Source organism: Aspergillus aculeatinus (assembly GCF_003184765.1).
Source record: "Aspergillus aculeatinus CBS 121060 unplaced genomic scaffold BO66scaffold_1, whole genome shotgun sequence".
In the NCBI taxonomy this organism is placed as follows: Eukaryota; Fungi; Ascomycota; class Eurotiomycetes; order Eurotiales; family Aspergillaceae; genus Aspergillus; species Aspergillus aculeatinus.
The window spans coordinates 1,487,838-1,507,124 of NW_020291470.1; the positions used below are offsets into that span (position 1 = coordinate 1,487,838).

Genomic DNA, 19,287 nt, shown 5'->3' on the forward strand with positions numbered 1-19,287 from the left:
CAGTCAATCAATCTCTCAGTGAGTGTCAGACTCTCAGTCCATCCAACTGGTGTAAGTATCTTCTACGACTGCAGGTATGTATGTTCATGTGTATGTGTATGTGTACATTGTACACAGTGTATCTGCCTGTCTGCACTTGACCAGTCGCGTCCGGTCAAGTCAACACATCAATTGTCGCCTTCTTTTCTGTCTGCCTTTCCTCCCTCACTGCTCCTCTTTTCCCTCTTTTCCCTCTTTTTCACTTCCCCCCCCCTCTCTTCATCCACTCTTAGAGCGCCATCAGTCCATCACCGCCCAACCCCCCAACCTCTTGTTGAGTCTTCCCGCATTAACCCTCAGCATCACCGTCGCTCCATTTTCCAGGTGTGGTGATCAATCCCCGAGGGGAATGAATGCCTACGTATTTCATTCATATTCACATTCATATATCCAAAATCGTAACACTATATCTGCAAAGCAAGAAAGCAAGAAAGAAAGAAAGAAAGAAAATCGCATTCAAGAATTAAGAACGACAATGTCCCTGTCAGCACTGTCAACCCCTCAATGAGGAAAAATAAAAATAAGGAAAAATCATCACCTAAATTGCAAAATATAATAATTCGCACTATTATCGGTCTGGGATCTGCACCATCTCATCTTGTCCCAAAATTCGCCCCGTCGTCGACCGCTTCTTCACCTTACCTTGAAGGTCTCCACGGGCCGGACCCAAGGCCTCGCTCGTCTTGCTTGGTCTTTTGCTAAAGCTGTCACCGCGTCAGGGGGGGTTCCTCTTTTTACCTCTTTCTGCCATTATTATTTCTGCCATTTCTTACCTTTTCTTACTACGGAGATGTACTAGAAAGAAGAAGTATTAGACTCCTCCATTGCTTCGTTTAGTTACTCCTCCTCTTCCTTCCCCCCCCCCTCTTACCTACTTAGTTTATTATTAGAATATAATAAAAGCTTTGGTTAGTCTAAATAATATTATAAATATTTTATATAGTTTTAGATAAATTCAAAATACTATAAAATATTTTTAGTTTTTTTTAATTTTAATATTATTAAATATATTAATAATATTAATCTTTATAAAATACTTTATTTTTTTAGATTATTTAAAATTTTTCTTATAAGTAGAAGCAGATATCTATTTTTTATAAAAATAATATTTAAAATATAATAATTAATATAAAAAATCTTAGATTTTTTCTAAACTTTTTTATAAATAATACGAAAAAAATAATTAATAATAAGTTAAAATAAATAAAGCTTTTTTTTAGATTTTCTGAAAACTATTTTTTTACAATTTATAATTTATGATATTTTATATAAAAAACTAAATAATAGATTTTTTTTATTTTTTGAAATAATAATATAATTATATTTTTAGTATGATAATAGCTTTTCAGTTTTTTTTAAAAAAAATGTTTTTAAAATTTTTAAAAATTTTCAATAAAATTAGTTTTTTTAGCTTATTAGTAGACTTTAAGACTTTATTAATCTAATTTATTATTATTATAAATATTAGATAGTTATAATATATATAAATAGTATATAATAGAGTGGCTTAACCTGACTGTTATATTTTAATCTTAATCTAACCATAACTATATAGTTAGATTAAGATATAAAAATTTTTTAACTATATAATTAAGATTAGATTAAAATATAACTATTATTCTAATTATTTATATCTAATAATTATTAATTATTTAATAAAAATAAAATATTTAATTTTCTATAATTTAATTACTAATATTATTATTATTATCATAATATATATCTAATATATATAAAAATTATATAATTTATTTTAATTTATTTTTTTAAATAAAAAATTTTAATTTATTTTTAGATTTTAAAAATATCTAATTTAAGAACTTAATATTATTAGTAAAATTGTTATAATATACTATTTAAAAATTGATAGTTAGATTAAAAAATTTAATATAATATTTAAATAATATTTTTAAGCTTATATAAACTATTTATAAAATAATTAAAATTAATAATTTTTTTAATTAAATTTATACTAAATATAATCTATTCTAATATTATTAAGATTATTTCATTTTTTATAAATTATAGATTTTATTTTTATATAAATTTTAAATTTATTATTATTTTAAATAATCTAATTATTAGAAATATTAATTAGTTTATTATAAAAATAAAAATTATTATTAAATTTATTAAAATAAAAATATTTACTGCTTACATCTATTATATAAAATAAATAAACTAATAATATAAATTAATAAAATAATTTAAAAAAAACTAAAAAATATAATTAGATATTTATAATATTAAAATATTAAAATCTAGTAAGAAGCTTAACTAAAATATTCTAAAATTATATAAAATTAAAAAATTATTAATTTATATATTTATTAATTAATTTTAATTTCTTAATATAAAAATATATTCTATATTTAATATTAGTTTATTTATTTTTATTAATAAAAAACTAATTTTAGGCTAATATTAACCTCTATTATTATATATAAAAATTAATAGTCTAAAAAAATAAAAAATTAAAAATATTCTTAATTTTATATAAAATTATAAAAAATATAACTATTTCTAACTAATATATATTATAAAATAAATTAAATATTCAAATTTAAATATTAAACTAATCTAATATTAAAAAAATATTTATTAAATAATTAAAGATTTTTATTACTATTATTTTAATAAATAATAATTTATATTTTAATAAAGCTTAATTTTTAAAAAAAATATATTATTATAATATAAATTTAATATATTTATTTTATTTATTTTATTTATTTTATTCTTTTAATTCTAATAATCTTATTATTTTTTTAATTATTTTATATATAATATATAAAATGTTTTAATTTTTTATTTATTTTTAATTCTGTTTATAATTTTTAAAGTTATATTTTATTTATAAATTTAAAAATAATCTAATTTAATAGCTAGTAAAAATCTAAAAAAATTATTATAAAGATTCTTTTAGTGAGTACTATTATTTCTACTATCTAGTCAGACTAAGAATCAGACACCAGCCTGCTTTTTAACATTTAGTAATAGATATAGATTTTAAAATATATATAAAAATATTTACTATAGGAGTAGTAATTTAAATAACTTTAATACATTTATATTAGATTTAGTTTTTTTTATAATAATCTTACAGGCGGTAGTAATTTTAAATAATAGTTAAATTATTTTAATTTTCTTTTACTAAATCTAGTCGGATTAAAATATAAGTAGAAAAAATAAACTAGTTTTAGATTTTTATAATATATATATAGATTTAGTTATAATAATTATATTATCTTTAAAAATATTTATTAATATATTAGATAAATTTTTTTAAATTATTTAATATAACTAAAGATTATAGGATTACCCATATTTTATTAGAACTACTATTTCTAAAAATAAAAACTATATAATATTAAAAAATAAACTAGTATTTAATTTTGAATTTAATTAAATAATAGAAATACTAATATTAATTAAAAGAATTTTTATAATAATCTTTCTAGATTTTTTATTAATTATTAGATTAGATTATTTTTGGATTTATAAATAAAATATAGCTTAAAAAGCTATAAATAAAATTAGAAATAAATAAAAAGTTAAAAAATTCTATATATTATATATAAAATAGTTAGAAAGAACAATAAGATTATTAGAATTAAAAAAATAGAATAGATCAGACAGATAGAATAAGTATATTAGGTCTGCACTATGACAGGGTTCACAGGTCGGATCTAAACCCAACCCGGTTTTTAGCAGGTTTTAGATTAATAAGCTTAACCCGCAGATTAAATATAGATTTAAATATTTAATTTATAGATTTTTAATAAATATCCGCAGGTTATTAAATTAGATAAATATTATATAATTAATAAATTATATAAGTTATATAATTTTAGCTGTATTTTTAAAATATTATATTTATATTTAAAATAATCTAATAAAAAAATATCTAATTATATATAAATTTATAATAATAGAAACTAGAAAATTAGATTTATCTATATATAATATATATCTAATATAAAATAAATTAATTATTATTATAATATAGATACTTTCTAACTTTTTCTATAATTTATAAGTAAATTTCTAATAAAAAATTATTTTTATTATTTTTATTATTATTTTTTTTTAGTTATTAGAACTGTCTGATTTTTATTTTTATTAAAAATAATATTCTTTTTTTTATCTATTATATACTTTAATAAAACTAATATTTTAAATTATTTAACAACAGCTTTTTTTATTATTTTTTTTATTTATTATTATAATTATTTTTATTATTATTAATCAGCTCGATACTTTTTTTTAAAAAAACTATACTTTTCTTTTAATTAATTTTAATTTTTTTTAAAAAGAATTTTTTTTTAGATAATAATCTTTTTTTTATTTTAAACTATATTATATATTTATATAATATAAATTTTTATATTATAATTATATTCAGTAAATTTTAATAGTAGTAGTAAATATCTTAAACTAAGTTAAAAAATTATTTAATATTAATATTAATAATAAAAATAAAAAATATATTATAAATAAGTTTTATAAATAAATAATATATATATTAATTATTCTGTTAAAATATTCAAATTAATATAGCAGAAACAGTAGCTAAAGTAAATATTAAAAAAACCTAAAATAAAAAAAATAAAATATATAATTATTAAAATATTTTATAAAATTATTCTTTTTATTTTTTAGACTGGGTTAATCTAATCCTATTATTTAAAAAAGATTAATATTATTATTTAGTTAAAAGAATTCCAAAATATTATTTTTTAACTATTATTTTAATTCTATTTATTAATATAGTTTAAAATAATTAATAAAACCTTTTTAATATTTTATAATCTATTTTAAATTCTAGTTTTTATTTTAAAAAAACTTAAGATTATATTATAATATAAATATTATATTATTAATAAAAATATTATTCTTTATATTATTAATTTTATCATAATAATAGAAAAATTTTATTTTTACTATATAAAAATTAGTAAGTATTAGCTTTTTTTATAATATATTTTTTTATTTAAGCTATTTAATAAATTTTTTTAGATATTTAAAAAAATTATTATAAACAATAAAAATTAAAGAAATACTAATATTTTTTATCTTTAATAATACTACAATAAATTTAAAAAATAATTATATAATTTATAATAAATAATTAATTTATTATTATTAGTTTTAATTAAGCTTAAAATATAAATAATCATACTTAAGATAAAACTTATTTAAAAATAATTATAAATATTTTATATATTAAAATAGAAAAAAAATTAAGTTTTAATATATTTAAATATTTTTGATTAATATTAATATTAATAAATTAAATTATAGCTTATAAAAAGTCTTCTAGTATTAAAAATTAATATTAATAAAAATTATAAGACTTTAAAGCTATAGTATAATTTTTAATAATATAATAATTTTTAAAAATAAGATAATTAAATTAATTAATTTTATTTAATATATTAATAATCTTTTACTTATTATATTTTAATTATATTATCTAGTCTTAACTTTTAGTCTATTAAAATTTAGTAATATTATTTTAAAAATTAGTTTTTATCTAATTAAAGAGCTGTTTTAAATTTAACTAAATTATATAAGCTATATAAAAAACCCGAATAATTATTATATTATTATTATTATTTAATATATTATTAGTTATAATGATAAAAACTTGGTTTATTAAATAATATTATTATAATAATTAAAATAAAATAAAACTTAAATAACTTTTAGAATATAGTTTATATAATAATTTAAATTTAAGAAATATTTTATAATAATTTTAGTTATAATTAATAAAATAGCTAGTTATTATTATAAAAGCTTATTAAAAAATAATATCTAATAATTAAATATTAGTTTTTTAGTTTAATTAGCTAATTCTAATAATAAACTAAGACTTAGACACTTATATAAAACTATTTATACTAATATCTACTATTATTAATAAAAAAATAATAAAATATATATTTTTTAAATAAAATCTTAAATATAATAAGTTTTAGTTTATTTTATATATAAGATAATATATTTTCTTATAGTTAAAATTCTATTTTTAAGATTAAAATAATCTAACATTTTTTATAATATTTATATATTATTTTTATAATATTATCTAAAGTTTTTATAACTTAGATAAAATAATTCCAAATTTTAGAAGAATATTTTATATTTTATTATATTTATTACTTTTTACTAAAATTAGTTTAGAATTATTAAATAATATAGTTACTAATAGTTATATTAGAATAAATTATGTAATAATTATTATAATTAAAATAGATATAATTAAAAGAAAAAAATATAAAATTTAATAATAAAACTAGTTAAATAAAATCAGAGTTAATTATAAACTTTATATTATAAATAATATTCTATTAACTAATTAAGAAATTAGATATAATTTTTTTAAAAAAAACCAGATTATTATTAAAAATATCTAAATAATTATTACTATATAATAATAAATAGATATTAATAAACTAGAATATTTTAAATAGAAAGTTATTAAAAATAAAATTATAAATTTATAATGAAAAAAGATTTTTTAAATTAAAAAAAATAAAAAATATTTTTATTTTATATTCTAATCTCTAAATTAATAGTTTATATTAAAAAAGATTAATCTATTTAAAAATAATAAGAAATTAAAGCTAATTAAATTATAAAATAAATAAATAACGCGCGGATAATTTATAAATTAAATAAATTATTTATTAAAAATTTATAAAATCTGCGGATTCTCTGTTAAAAATTTATAAAACCCGCAGTTTATTTATTAAAAATCTTTTTAATCTATTTATATAAATCTAATAAAATAAATAGAATAAAAACAATAGTAAATATTAAAAAAAAATATTTTAATTTTATATTATAATATTTAAAAAAATTTATTAGTTAAATAAAATCTATAGAATATAGTGTAAATATATTCTATTAAATAATATAAATTAAAAAATATAAAAAATAAAATTATTATTTAATTTAATAAGTTTATAAAATTATTTATTCTATAAAATATATATTTATAGTTATATATAAAAAGAATCTTACTAATAATATTAATATCTTAATTTTAATATTTTTATTAATTATTTTTATAAATAAAAACAGTAGTTTATACTAGTATAAATTAGATTTTAAATAAATTTTATATAAATATAATAGTTTAAAAATAAGAACTATTATTATAAGATTTGAATACTAATATAAAATAAAAAAATAAAAATTAGATTAAATTATTTAATATTTTTATATATTTTAGTATAGCCTAAAAAGAAACTTTATATTTAAATAGATTTTTAATAGATAATCCACAGATTAATATATTTCATCTATAGATTAGCAGATTTAGGTCTTAAATTTAGAATCTAGATCTAATCTATAGATACGGGTCCTGATATTAGACCCAAACCCGACCCATGGCGAGGCCTACAGCCAGGTCAGGTCAGGTTAATTAGAATTCTTATATCTAACCGCCAGATTATAATTAGATTAAAATTTTTTTTGTATCTCATTATAATATAATTAAAAATCATATAGTTAATTATTTTAATGATTCTTAATATTAAAATTTATCTACTATATTTTTTTTAGTTTTAATATAATTAAAATATATTTAGATTAAATAGTTATTAATCTAGCTATCTAAAGTATTATTAAAAAATATATAAAAAAGTCTTTTCAATAAAATAAAAATAACTTAGAAAAAAAATAGTATTCTTATTATTTATATTTTTATAAAATAATAAAAAAGTTCTAGTAATTTTAATAGAATTTAGTTTTTTAAAAATTAGTTGCTATTATAGTATAAAATATAAAAAATATATAATTATAGTTTTATTAAAATTATATATTTTAATTATAATATATTATATTATTAAAACTATATATTTACTTCTAATTAGACTATTAAAAATAATTATATAATTTTTAATTTATTTTTTATTTTTTTAATTTTAGTTTAAATAGTCTATTAATCTGTATTTTTTATTTATAAAAACTAAATTATATTTCATAAATTAAATTTTTAAATTAAATTTATATTATTTTATTTATTTCATCTCCATTAATGACTATACTTATTAAAAACTATCTAATTAAAAATTAGATATTAAAATACTAAATCTTAATAAATTTTTATAAAAGCTTTTTTTAAAGCTTTTTTATATTTTAATCTATTTTATTAATTAAGTTTTATTTAAAAAAATATTTTTTATATTTTTAGACTTTAAATATAATTTTTTATATATAAAATAACTAGATTTAAAAAATATTATAAATATCTACAGCAGTATATAAAAATATAATAAATTATATTTATATAAAAATATATTTATAATTAAAATAATATTATTTTTATAAAATGTTTTTATTTTTATTTTTTTATATTTATTATTTATAGAATAGTCTTAAAGTTATAAGTTAACTATAATTATTTAGTTTATTCTTAGAAAATAATATTAATTTTTTTTCTTAAATTTTTATAAACTATAATAATTTTTAAATTAAAATAAATCTTTTAAGTCAGCTCTTTTTATTTTTTCTAAATCTTAAGATTATATATATTATAAAAAATTAAAAAATTATTTTATATTTTGTTTTAAAATAAACTTTCTATTTTTTAAAATTAATAATAAAAAATAATTTTTTAGAGCTTATATATATATTTAGAAACTATTATTTATTTTTAGTTTAAAAAAACTTTTAATAATATAAAATTATTTTTAAAAAGATATTTTATTTTCTAATAGAATTTTTTATATATATTATAAAGTATATTTTTATATTTTATAATATTTAGAATTTGAAAACTTAGAAACTTGTTTTCTAAATTATTATTCTTATAAAAATTATAAAAAAATATTATTAATTATATCTAAATAAATAATTACTTAGATATTAAATAAAAAATTATTATAAATATTTTTTCATTTTTTTAAAATAAATTTTTTTTAGTAATTATTTTCTTTTAAGCTTTTATAGTTTATAATAAATAAAACTTTTAAAATTAAATTTTATATTTTATAATCATTTATTATCTATTTTTTTAAATAGTTAAATATATTCAATTTAAATAAATAATTAATTTTATTATTTTATTTTATTATTATAAGCTAAGCCTTTTTAATTAAATATAAATTAAAAAATATTTTTCAAAATTATTAAAAAAATATATATATATATATAGTTATTATTAAAGTTTTTGAATATTAAATATATATTAATTATAATAAACTATTAGACTAGTTCTGATTAAAAAATATTTTTTATTTTAATTAGATATTTTTTAATAAAAAATATAAATTATTCTAAAATTTTATTAGATTTTTAACTAATATTTAAATTCTATATTAATAAGAACCTAGCTATAATTATTTTATTAATTCTATATAAATATAATCTTTTTTATTAATTATTAAATATAATAATTAATAATATTAATAATAATAATTTAATATTTAATATAATCTTATTTAAGCTTCGGACTTAGTTTAACTAGAATATTTAATTTTATAATATTTTAATTAATTTTAATCTTTTAAAAATTATTTAAAACTAGTATTATATTTTTTATTTTATTTATATAATTTAATTTATAGTTAATATTCTTTTATAGAAATTTTAGATTAAGATTTTAAATAATACTATTAAATATATATAAAGAAATAATAATAATAGTTTTAAGATTTTTTCTAATATTTTAAAAAATTTTAAAAAAATATATTTTAGAAGCTGTTTATAAAATCTTTTCATTAATTATACTAATTTTTATTTATAGATTTAAAAAATTATATAATTTATAAATATAAGTTCTTAATACTATAAAAAGTTTTAGTTTATTTAAAAACTTAAATTTAATCTAATTTTTTATTTTTTTTTAATTATAAAACCTGGTGAAAGTTAACTTATCTTATAATTTATTAAATATTTAAATTTAATTAACTAATTTAAAGCTTTATTTAATACTATAATTATAATAATATTAATTATTTTTAGTTTATTATAATTAAATAAAAATAAATAAAATATATTTTTACATATTTATATTCTTTTTTTATATTTTATTTATTTAAGAATAATAGATCTACTGTTTATAAAATTTATAATATTTATAATAATCTTTTTAATTATCTAGACCATTTAATTAACCAACTAGTATAAAAGCGGGTATTCTAAAAAAAAGATTTTTAAAAGTTTATAAAATATATATTAAAAATTCTAAAAATATTATTATTATATTTATTAAATAAAAGACTATATTTATATTATTATAATTATTCTAAATTTAATATTAAAGTTTAAAAAGTTTAAAACAATATATAACTAAATAATAATATTAACTAATATAAAAAATATTAAACTATTTTTAAAAAAATATTCTATTTTTATTATAATTAGAATTCAGTTTTTAATATATTATTAATAATTTTTTAATTTTTATTAGATTTAGATAAAGCTTTTTATAATATTTTTAAATGTTAAAAATTCTTACCCGCAGTAGAAATATTCAAAGAATTTAAAATATATTTAAATATTAAAAATATATAATTTATCAAAATATTTTAATTTATATTAATATTATTTTAAATATTATAAAATATGTTAATATTTTTATTTATTCAAAATCCTACTAAGACTAGTTTTTTATTTTCTATTAAATAATTAAACATTTTTTTTAATTATAACTAATAATATTAGTATTAAATATTTATTTAATAATTTTCAAAATATTTATTATTATTACTAAAGCTGTTTTTATTCTAATATAATTAAAATAATTATATTTTAAATATATACTAATTATTTTATAATTAATAAGAAATATAAGAATATTTTTAATAATTTTAATTTAGATTCAATTATTTTTATATTAAAAAAATAAAAAAAATAAAATAATTATCATCTTCTATATTAATAAGAATAAAAATATAAATAATTTTAAAAATAATTCTAAAAATAGATTATTACTAAAATTAAAAAAAATAGATCTACCGGAATTCTTAAATATTATTTATATTTAAATAAAAATAAAAACCTAGTTTTTATAATTTTTATATCAATATAATTACTATTCTAAATAGTATAAAAATAGTATAAAATAAATATATTATTAAAATTATATAAAAAAACTATACTATAAGTATTAATAATAGTAGATTTCAATAAAAATAAAATACTACTCGCCTATTTTATAGTAAACTAATTTAAAAAAAATAAAATCTGATTTTTATAAATAATATTATAAACCCGGTTTAAAAAATATAAAAAGTCCGGTTTTTATAAATAAAACTATAAATTTAATTTAAAAAATATAAAAAATCTAATTTTTGAGATTAAACTATAAATCTAATTTAAAGAATATAAAAAGTCTAATTTTTATAAATAAAACTATAGACCTGGTTTAAAAAATATAAAAAATCTAGTTTTTAATAAAAATTATAATTATTATTTTAAATAATATAAAAAATAGTATAAAACTATTAGTTTATTAATAATACAAATATTTTATAAATATAATATATTTTAGAAAAAATAAATAGAATAAATAGAATAGATTAACTAAATCTAAAAAATATTATTATATTATAATTAAAAATTTATTATATTTTATATATAATATATATAAAAATAATATATATATTATTAATTAATCTATAATTAATAATCTATCCATTATATCTAATTTTTCTAACCGGTAGATATAAATAGTTAAAATAGTAGTTATATCTTAATCTAATTTTAATTATATAGTTAAAAACTTTTTATATTTTAATCTAGCTATACAGTTATGATCAGGTTAAGATTAAGATATAACAGTCAGATTAAGCCACTCTATTTATAAGCAATCTGTAAGTATTTTAAAGTATATACAGATCGTTTATATATTGCTTATATAAGAGTCGCGGCATTCTAATTCAATAAGCAAACAGAAATTGCAGCAGAACAGTTTACTTATACACTTATACTGCACACCATTGCGTCTCTGGTCTCTGCCTTCTCTAGAAACTACTAGTGGTCGGTCTTATAGGCATGGGCGCATCCGCGCATTGGAGATAAACTCATGTTCGCAGTCAATACAGCAGAAGTGAGAAACTTCTGGATCACAAATTCCGAATTAACTTGTACAATCTAATACAAATGCAGTGAACGATGCTATGTGCATGTGCAACCCTTTCACCCCAGCGCCGAAGCACCCGCTACAACAAAGATCACGCCTGCCGTCCCGCCGCCAGAAGCAGGTTCTTGACCCCCTCATGCCCATGCACCACCGCCTGGAACAAGGGACTCCAGCCATTCTCATTCACAGAATCGACATCCACTTTCCCCGTCGCCAGCAGCCGCCTCACGACCGCCTCGTGGCCCTTCTTCGCCGCCAAAGACAGTGGGGTACAGCCCTCGCAATCGCGCACATCGACCTCCACCCCCGGGGCCTTCAGCAACATGCGCACCGCGGCCTCGGCGCCCGTCTCCGCGGCCCACGACAACGGGGTGCGGCCCTGATGATCCCGGGAATTGACATCCACCCGCTTGGTCCTCAGCAGCAGTCTCACCGTCGCATCAAACAACGTGGCCGCCGCGCGCGACAACGGCGTCTGCCCACTCTCGCCACACCTCTCATCCACCTCCGCGCGCCCGTCCTCAATCAGCACCCTCATGACCCGATGGAACCCGAACGCCGCCGCATAGCGAATGGCGGTGTTCCCGGAGAAATCCCCGACGTTGACGTCGATGCCGTCCTGCTCCAGCAGCAGCTTCACGGCCTTGACGTTGTTCACGAACGCGGCGTGCAGCAGCGGCGTGAGGAGATGGCCGGAGTTGACGTCGACGAGGCCGGACGCCAGCAGCACGCGCAGCACGTTCGTGTGCCGGTAGGTGATGGCCAGGATCAGGGGGCTGTTGCCGTCGGTGTTGGGCCGGTTGGCGTCGATGTCGCGGGCCTCCAGCAGGAGGCGCGCGACCTCGGCGCGGCCCCGCATCGCCGCGATGCACAGCGGGGTCGGCGCCTTCTTGTCTTGGATGTTGACGTCGGCCCCGGCGGCGATGCTGTGTCGTGCGGTCCCGGGGACCCCGCGCCGGGCGGCCCAGACCAGGGCGGACGATTTGTGGTGGCGCGCGTTCTGCCGGTAGAGGTAGGGGTTCACGATGCTGTACAGGCGGCGGTTGGCTCGGGATAGGGCGCTGATGTCGCGGCGCTTGGTGAGGTGGTCGGCGACCATGAGGATCAGCTCGGGCGGGAGGTCGAGGGTTGGCATTGCGTTCAGGGTGTAGCTCGGACTGGATCTGGAGGGCTGGAGGATGAAGGAGTCGGAGATGACCGATGATGGGTAAAATGCTGGTGGGTAGATGATTGGTGGGTAGCAGTAGTGCTGGAGGGGAGGTTCAAACCCCCAGGGAAGGTAATTTATACCAGGTATCTGCGTGTCGGTTTCCATTTTTCCTGGCGTGTTCGTGTTAAGATTCACTGGTAACGATGCGATTGCTAGTGGTGACGATGCGATTGCTAGGTAGTAGTAACGATGCGATTTTCTAAAACTAGTCTGCCTAGTAGGGCCAGTGGTCCCAGGCTGTCTTTTGTCTTTCTATCCCCATAACTAACAGTTATCTTTAGACGTGACTAAGCAGGAGAATAATAGTTAGTGAAGTGAGGGGGAGGGGCAAGATTCACTCCCAACTTGGAAGGAAATGCACGCCGACTTCACTTGGGCATAACACAGCATCACCGCTTCAATTCGGGCCAGAACTGCCTCTGATTGGCTGCCATGCAGGCAAATGTCGGTATGGGGCATTTTCTCCACGCGGCTTGGCGGCCAAGACAAACGCTGTGCCCGCCATTTCAGCCTAGAGCTTAGCCTCACCCCCGGTGCGCAGCTAATCACCAGGCCAGGAAACACATGCCGACAGCCCCAGCAGGACCCACTTAAGTAGTTGTGTGAGACTGAAGACAGCCGGTTTTATCTTTGTATTTCGTGTTCATCATGCGATGTCAACCATCTGAGTAGTATGAATGCCGTTCGCCTGTGTATCGCCGTCTTGTCTCATCTTAGCGTACAATCATCTTGAGTCGAATCGGGTAGCAACGGATCTTGCCAGCAGATGACGAGTTTAACCGTTGCGGTCAGATCCTTCAATGTGGTGAATGCATGGGGAGGTTATGCCAGTCATTTTGCGGGAGGGCTGGCCGCTCATCCCTGATAGGGTCTGCTGCATGAATACCCTACCCTTAATCGTCACAAGTATCGGCCGTCCTCAACGCCCCCTTGAAGGACCGGTGAACTTGGCTTCTGACAAATCCTGGGCGTTGGACCAGAATGAAACTGCTTATCGTGGTGTTCGTGCCGCAATCTATATCAAGTATCCAACTCAAATTGAAAGTCCTGTGGTTGAGTGAGTCTTGCGCTGAATTGCAGGCTAATATCGCATCTTAAACAGAAGAGTCCTCGGACCCGAGAGTGTGGACAACAACCATATGCAACCTCTTGCATCAGAACAGATCCAGACCGCGACCCATCCGTCCAGACGCGCTTAAACGCAAATCGAAAATGAACACATATTCCACATGCACCAACTACAGCCCCCACAATCCTTCATGCCTCTCAAGCTTGCTTCCATCCATGGACATCAGCAAGTATCCCCAGCGCATGCTACTCCCCGCACACCACTCGAAGCATCTGTCGCTTCCAACCCCTCCTTATGCGCAATCAAGGCCTCCAGAAACTCCGCAACCTCCTGCCCCCCGCTCAATGAGCGCATCCGCTCCCCCTCTCCGAACTGAAAGTACGGTACCCCAACGATCCCCTCCTCCCTTGCCCTCAGCGCCTCCTGCTGGATCTCCGCCACGCCGCGCCCTTCATCCAACCACGAGCGAGCCACACATTCATCCATTCCCGCTTGCCCCGCCAATCGAACCAACGTCTCAACATCCGTGATATCCTGCTCCCGCTCGAAATGCGCCTCGAAGATCGCCTCCACGAGCGCCGCCGCACCGACACCAGTATCCGACCCCGTCAATGCGCTCTCTGACGTATGCCACTGATCCTGCAACTGGCTGAGCATGATAACCTGGTGCGCGGGGAGGGTGCTTCCGATCCGCCCGCCGAAGCGGAAGTGGATCCCGTCGGCGCGGCCCAGTCGCTGGAGGTGGGCTTGCGCATGGGGGACCTTCTCCGGGCCGAGCTTCTGGGTCATTCGTTCTGCGAGGTCGATGAGTATGCGGTTGTGGATTGGGGAGAGGGTATCACGGGGTAGTGTACCCATGTAGGGAATGCTCTCCATCGGGGCGTTAGCGTCCAGAATGTACGGTTTCCAGGTGATGCGGATGGCATCTTGACCACCGCCCGGGTAGGTCTTCTGGTAGAGGCGGAGGGCCTTGGTCAGGCGGCGGTAGCCGATGTAGCACTTTGGATTTTCTTAGGCGTTGGGGATTACTTGGGAGGGATGCTGGGAACGTACCCATGGACAGACCGGGTCTGAGGTGATGGATATGTTGATGAGTGTCATTTTGCATAAGGGTCTTGGATGGGAGGTCTCAATGATTTTTGGATGGGCAGGTCTCAGTTCTCTCCCTCATTAGCGATTTTCCAGTCGGATAGGTAAGGTATCGTCGCTCCTTTGTTCATTTATAATTGCGGGCTAGCACATTCCGACCACGGTTTTGTGGAAGCCTGGGATTCAGGCAACCATCAATTCAGGCAAGATCCCATTTATCACTCAAACAGACCATTTACTACTTTGGAAGTGAGCTTACTCTGAGAAGCTCACCTCAAACCCCCCCCCCCCCTAATTCACAAACAAATGTGGTTTGATGGGCTTACCAATCAGTACTAAAAATAGCCATCCTGTCACACTATCCGGATCATGCGGGGTTCGATACACTAAGTCCACGTACACTCATGTATTTTCAAAGGCATTTGGAAGGCAGGGTTGAGTACTACACTGGAGCGGTCATTCTTGAATGAGGAGCAACAGGTTCCTGAGCATTTCTGCGGTCAAGTACAATGACAGCCTGCGCGAACGGTAGTTTCAGGGTCCGCGCTAAGATGCTGCCGGTCGCCTACAGCCACGTGGGACAGAATTAACTGACATCAGCTTGACACAACCTCTTAGCCAAAAGTTTCAACAATACCCCCGTGTCATACATCGTACCGAAGGTGGAGCTCTTGATCTCGCTGATAAGGTGAAGTTTTTGCCCCGAGATCGAAGTCTCGCACCATACCCTCTAAGTCATACTAGTCATATTTCTAGTCGTGGAAAGCTTCGAACCATTAAGCCAAGAGGGGAACATATCCTACTTTAGTGTGCAGTGTGATTCCAATTCTGTCAGAGCTAACATACCACTTCTGATTGTAGCGTAGGCTGTATTGGAAAAGGCTGGCTCTAAAATTGGGCCACAGTTCAACTGGTTCTTCGCTCCCCACGGGTAGGGCTCCGCGTGCTGCCCCTTGTGTACCCTGAACCCTCAATGCACCTTCCCATGATTAGTACTGTCTCCTTTGGACTCGTGAGCTGGACGCAGAGAGCCATGTCAAACAGTATGGTATGATAACTTGATGATGTAAGCTGTCGCTTCATCTTTGTACACTCCGTGCGTGTATGGGAGTATGGCCTGCGGCCACATTATTTGGCAAGCAACTACACCATAATGTGGGCTTATGAACGTGCCTCGTGGAGGCATCGATCAACGGGGCTTGGCATACTCCCATCTACCGATTCTACTTCAGCGGCAAGAGAAGTAGTCGAAGTGCATCCTCACTATGAATATGATTCTAGAGAGTTATACCTCCTCGAGTACAAGGGGCTAAGGTCAATGATGATCTGCCAAACTGCTGGCAGGACGAAGGTTGCTCCCACCATACTATCCGAGCAGTGTGACCTGAGCTGGGACTCCCGCCGCTGTCTGTTAGACTTGTCCCTGGCCAAGTGTTGCACAATACCACTCTGACAGAATTGCGTAACCAGGTGGAAAGCACCACTTCACCCAGATTGGCAGTGGCGGTGGGTTGATTGGCAACTGCGATGGAGGGTACCATAAAAGTCATCCCAAGCCCCAGGACGTTCGAGCTGAATTCAACTGCTGACCAACACTCTATTCTTACATCACCGCACTTCCTAAGACACTCTTTCTATTCTTATTACTATTACTATGAAGACATTCACTCTAATGTTATATGTTCCATTCAGTACAGCTCTTGCAACCAAGAGAGCCTCTGTCTCTCCTGTATGCCCCTCTCTCCTGGTGGTTCACATCCCGAGAATGGCTAACACACAGCCTTTCCGCCTAGGAAACATTCGCATCACAAATCACTCTATCCGATCTCCTCGAAGGCACGCAGAAACTCCAAGACTTCGCCTATGCCTACCCGCAACGCAATCGAGTCTTCGGTGGCGCCGCCCACAATGTCACGCTGGACTACATCTACCGCGAGCTCAACGCGACGGGCGCCTACGACCTCCACCGACAGCCCCAAATCCATACCTGGACGAAACACAATCAATCGGTGACCACAGCTGAGGGCCAGTCTCTCATCGCGTATAGCATGACCCACAGCCCAAGCACGAACGTCACCGCCGAACTGGCCCTCGTCCCCCAACTCGGCTGCAGCGCTGAAGACTACAATGCTTCCGCAGTGGGAAAGATCCTCCTCACGCGCCGGGGCGGCTGTGCCTTCGGCCACAAATCCAGCCTGGCCGCGGCCGCCAACGCCGCAGGCCTCATAATCTACAACAACGTCGCCGGCCCGCTGCACGGCTCCTTGGGCAGCCCTAATACCACGACCCCCTTTGCCCCAACCGTGGGAATCAGCCTCCTCGATGGTCAGCGCCTCCTGCGCAGCATCACGCCCAACGCCACCTCCTCCAACACAACAACCCCCATTCCATCCCCACGGTTAACCCTCTACATCCACACCCAATCCGCCCCACGCCTGACCTACAACCTGATCGCGCAGACCAAAGCCGGCAACGCAAGCAACGTGATCACGGTAGGCAGCCACACCGACTCCGTGGACGCCGGCCCCGGCATCAACGACAACGGCTCCGGCACCATCGGCTGTCTAGCGATCGCCCGCGCTCTTGCCTTGTCGTCATCTCGACCCTTGATCCGTAACGCAGTACGCTTCCTCTTCTTCACAGCCGAGGAGTTCGGGCTCTTGGGCAGCACCTACTACATCAATAATTCGTCGCCCGCCAACCTCACGCACATCCGCCTGTATTTGAACCTCGATATGATCGCCTCCCCAAACTACGCGTACATGATCTACGATGGTGATGGCTCCCGGTACAATGTCTCCGGCCCGCCGGGGTCGGACCACATCCAGCACACGTTTCAGGAGTACTTCGAGCGGCGGAATGTGTCCTATCGCGCGACCCCATTCAACGGGCGCTCGGATTATCGGGCATTCATCCGAAAAGGTATCCCTGCGGGAGGGCTGTTCACCGGGGCCGACGGGGTCAAGACGCAGCGGGACGCGGAGTTGTTTGGGGGTCGGGTCGGGGTGGCGTATGATCCTCATTATCATGGGGCTGGAGATACGGTGGCGAACTTGGATCAGGAAGCTTTTCTGATGAATGCGCGGGCGGCAGCGTTTGCGGTGGCGAGGTATGCCGGGGATTTGGAGGGGATTCCGGAGCGGGGGGGTACCAGTTCGATGGTAGAGGGGTTTGGGGAGGATGGGAGGGAGGTGCTCAGGCGGTCTGGAGATAGGGGAGTGGAGAAGGTGTATATGAGTGAGTCGGGGAGCGTTCAAGATGCGGCTGTCGCTTGATTGATGTGTATCGTTTGTCGGGTTTGAGAGGTGGTGGATGTGTTGAGACTGGGTATCGTGCAAGATGCGTTTTCTTGGATGAATGATGGACGGTCTATTTGATGTTGTACGGTGTTTTATTTCCAATGAGATACGCTCATATCTCCACATCATTCAACACATGCGTACAGTACATGTATAACGTATCGTCACCTTCATCAGAATCCCTCCCACATTGCCCAACTCCCGCAAACACCCCAACGCCACCATCCCATCACCCTCTTTCCCTACCTAAACAACAACACACCCAGGGAGTCACCGCGCCGCCTTGGGCGGGTAGGACTTGCCCTCCCGCTCGACCTTGGGCGCGCAAGTGCACCGCTCACTCTCGGGGATGGCATCCATGACCGAGGGGATGTGCGCGCCGCAGCCCCACCAGGAGGTTTTTTCTGTCTTGGTCAGTTTCTTCTTTCGTGCATGGTGAATGTCATGGGAGCATACGGCAAGTAGAGCAGGTGGCCTTCAT

General features: G+C 29.1%; 2 protein-coding genes across 2 annotated transcripts; one reads left to right on the top strand and one right to left on the bottom strand.

Annotated features, from left to right (window-relative positions):
* Window positions 1-14,375: 14,375 nt before the first annotated feature.
* Window positions 14,376-15,739, bottom strand: BO66DRAFT_387479 (DsbA family oxidoreductase). Its single transcript, XM_025646314.1, has 2 exons — window positions 15,472-15,739; window positions 14,376-15,417 (listed from the first exon to the last, which is right to left on the bottom strand). Exons 1-2 carry the CDS (start codon window positions 15,517-15,519, stop codon window positions 14,641-14,643), a joined length of 825 nt encoding a protein of 274 aa, XP_025509438.1. The 5' UTR covers window positions 15,520-15,739; the 3' UTR covers window positions 14,376-14,640.
* Window positions 15,740-17,161: 1,422 nt separating this feature from the next.
* BO66DRAFT_445610 (transferrin receptor) lies at window positions 17,162-19,168 on the top strand (the record flags this gene model as incomplete). Its single annotated transcript, XM_025651653.1, has 3 exons — window positions 17,162-17,236; window positions 17,301-18,668; window positions 19,073-19,168. The coding sequence occupies 3 exons, from the start codon at window positions 17,162-17,164 to the stop codon at window positions 19,166-19,168; spliced, it is 1,539 nt and encodes a 512-aa protein (XP_025509439.1).
* Between the last annotated feature and the right edge of the window lie 119 nt (window positions 19,169-19,287).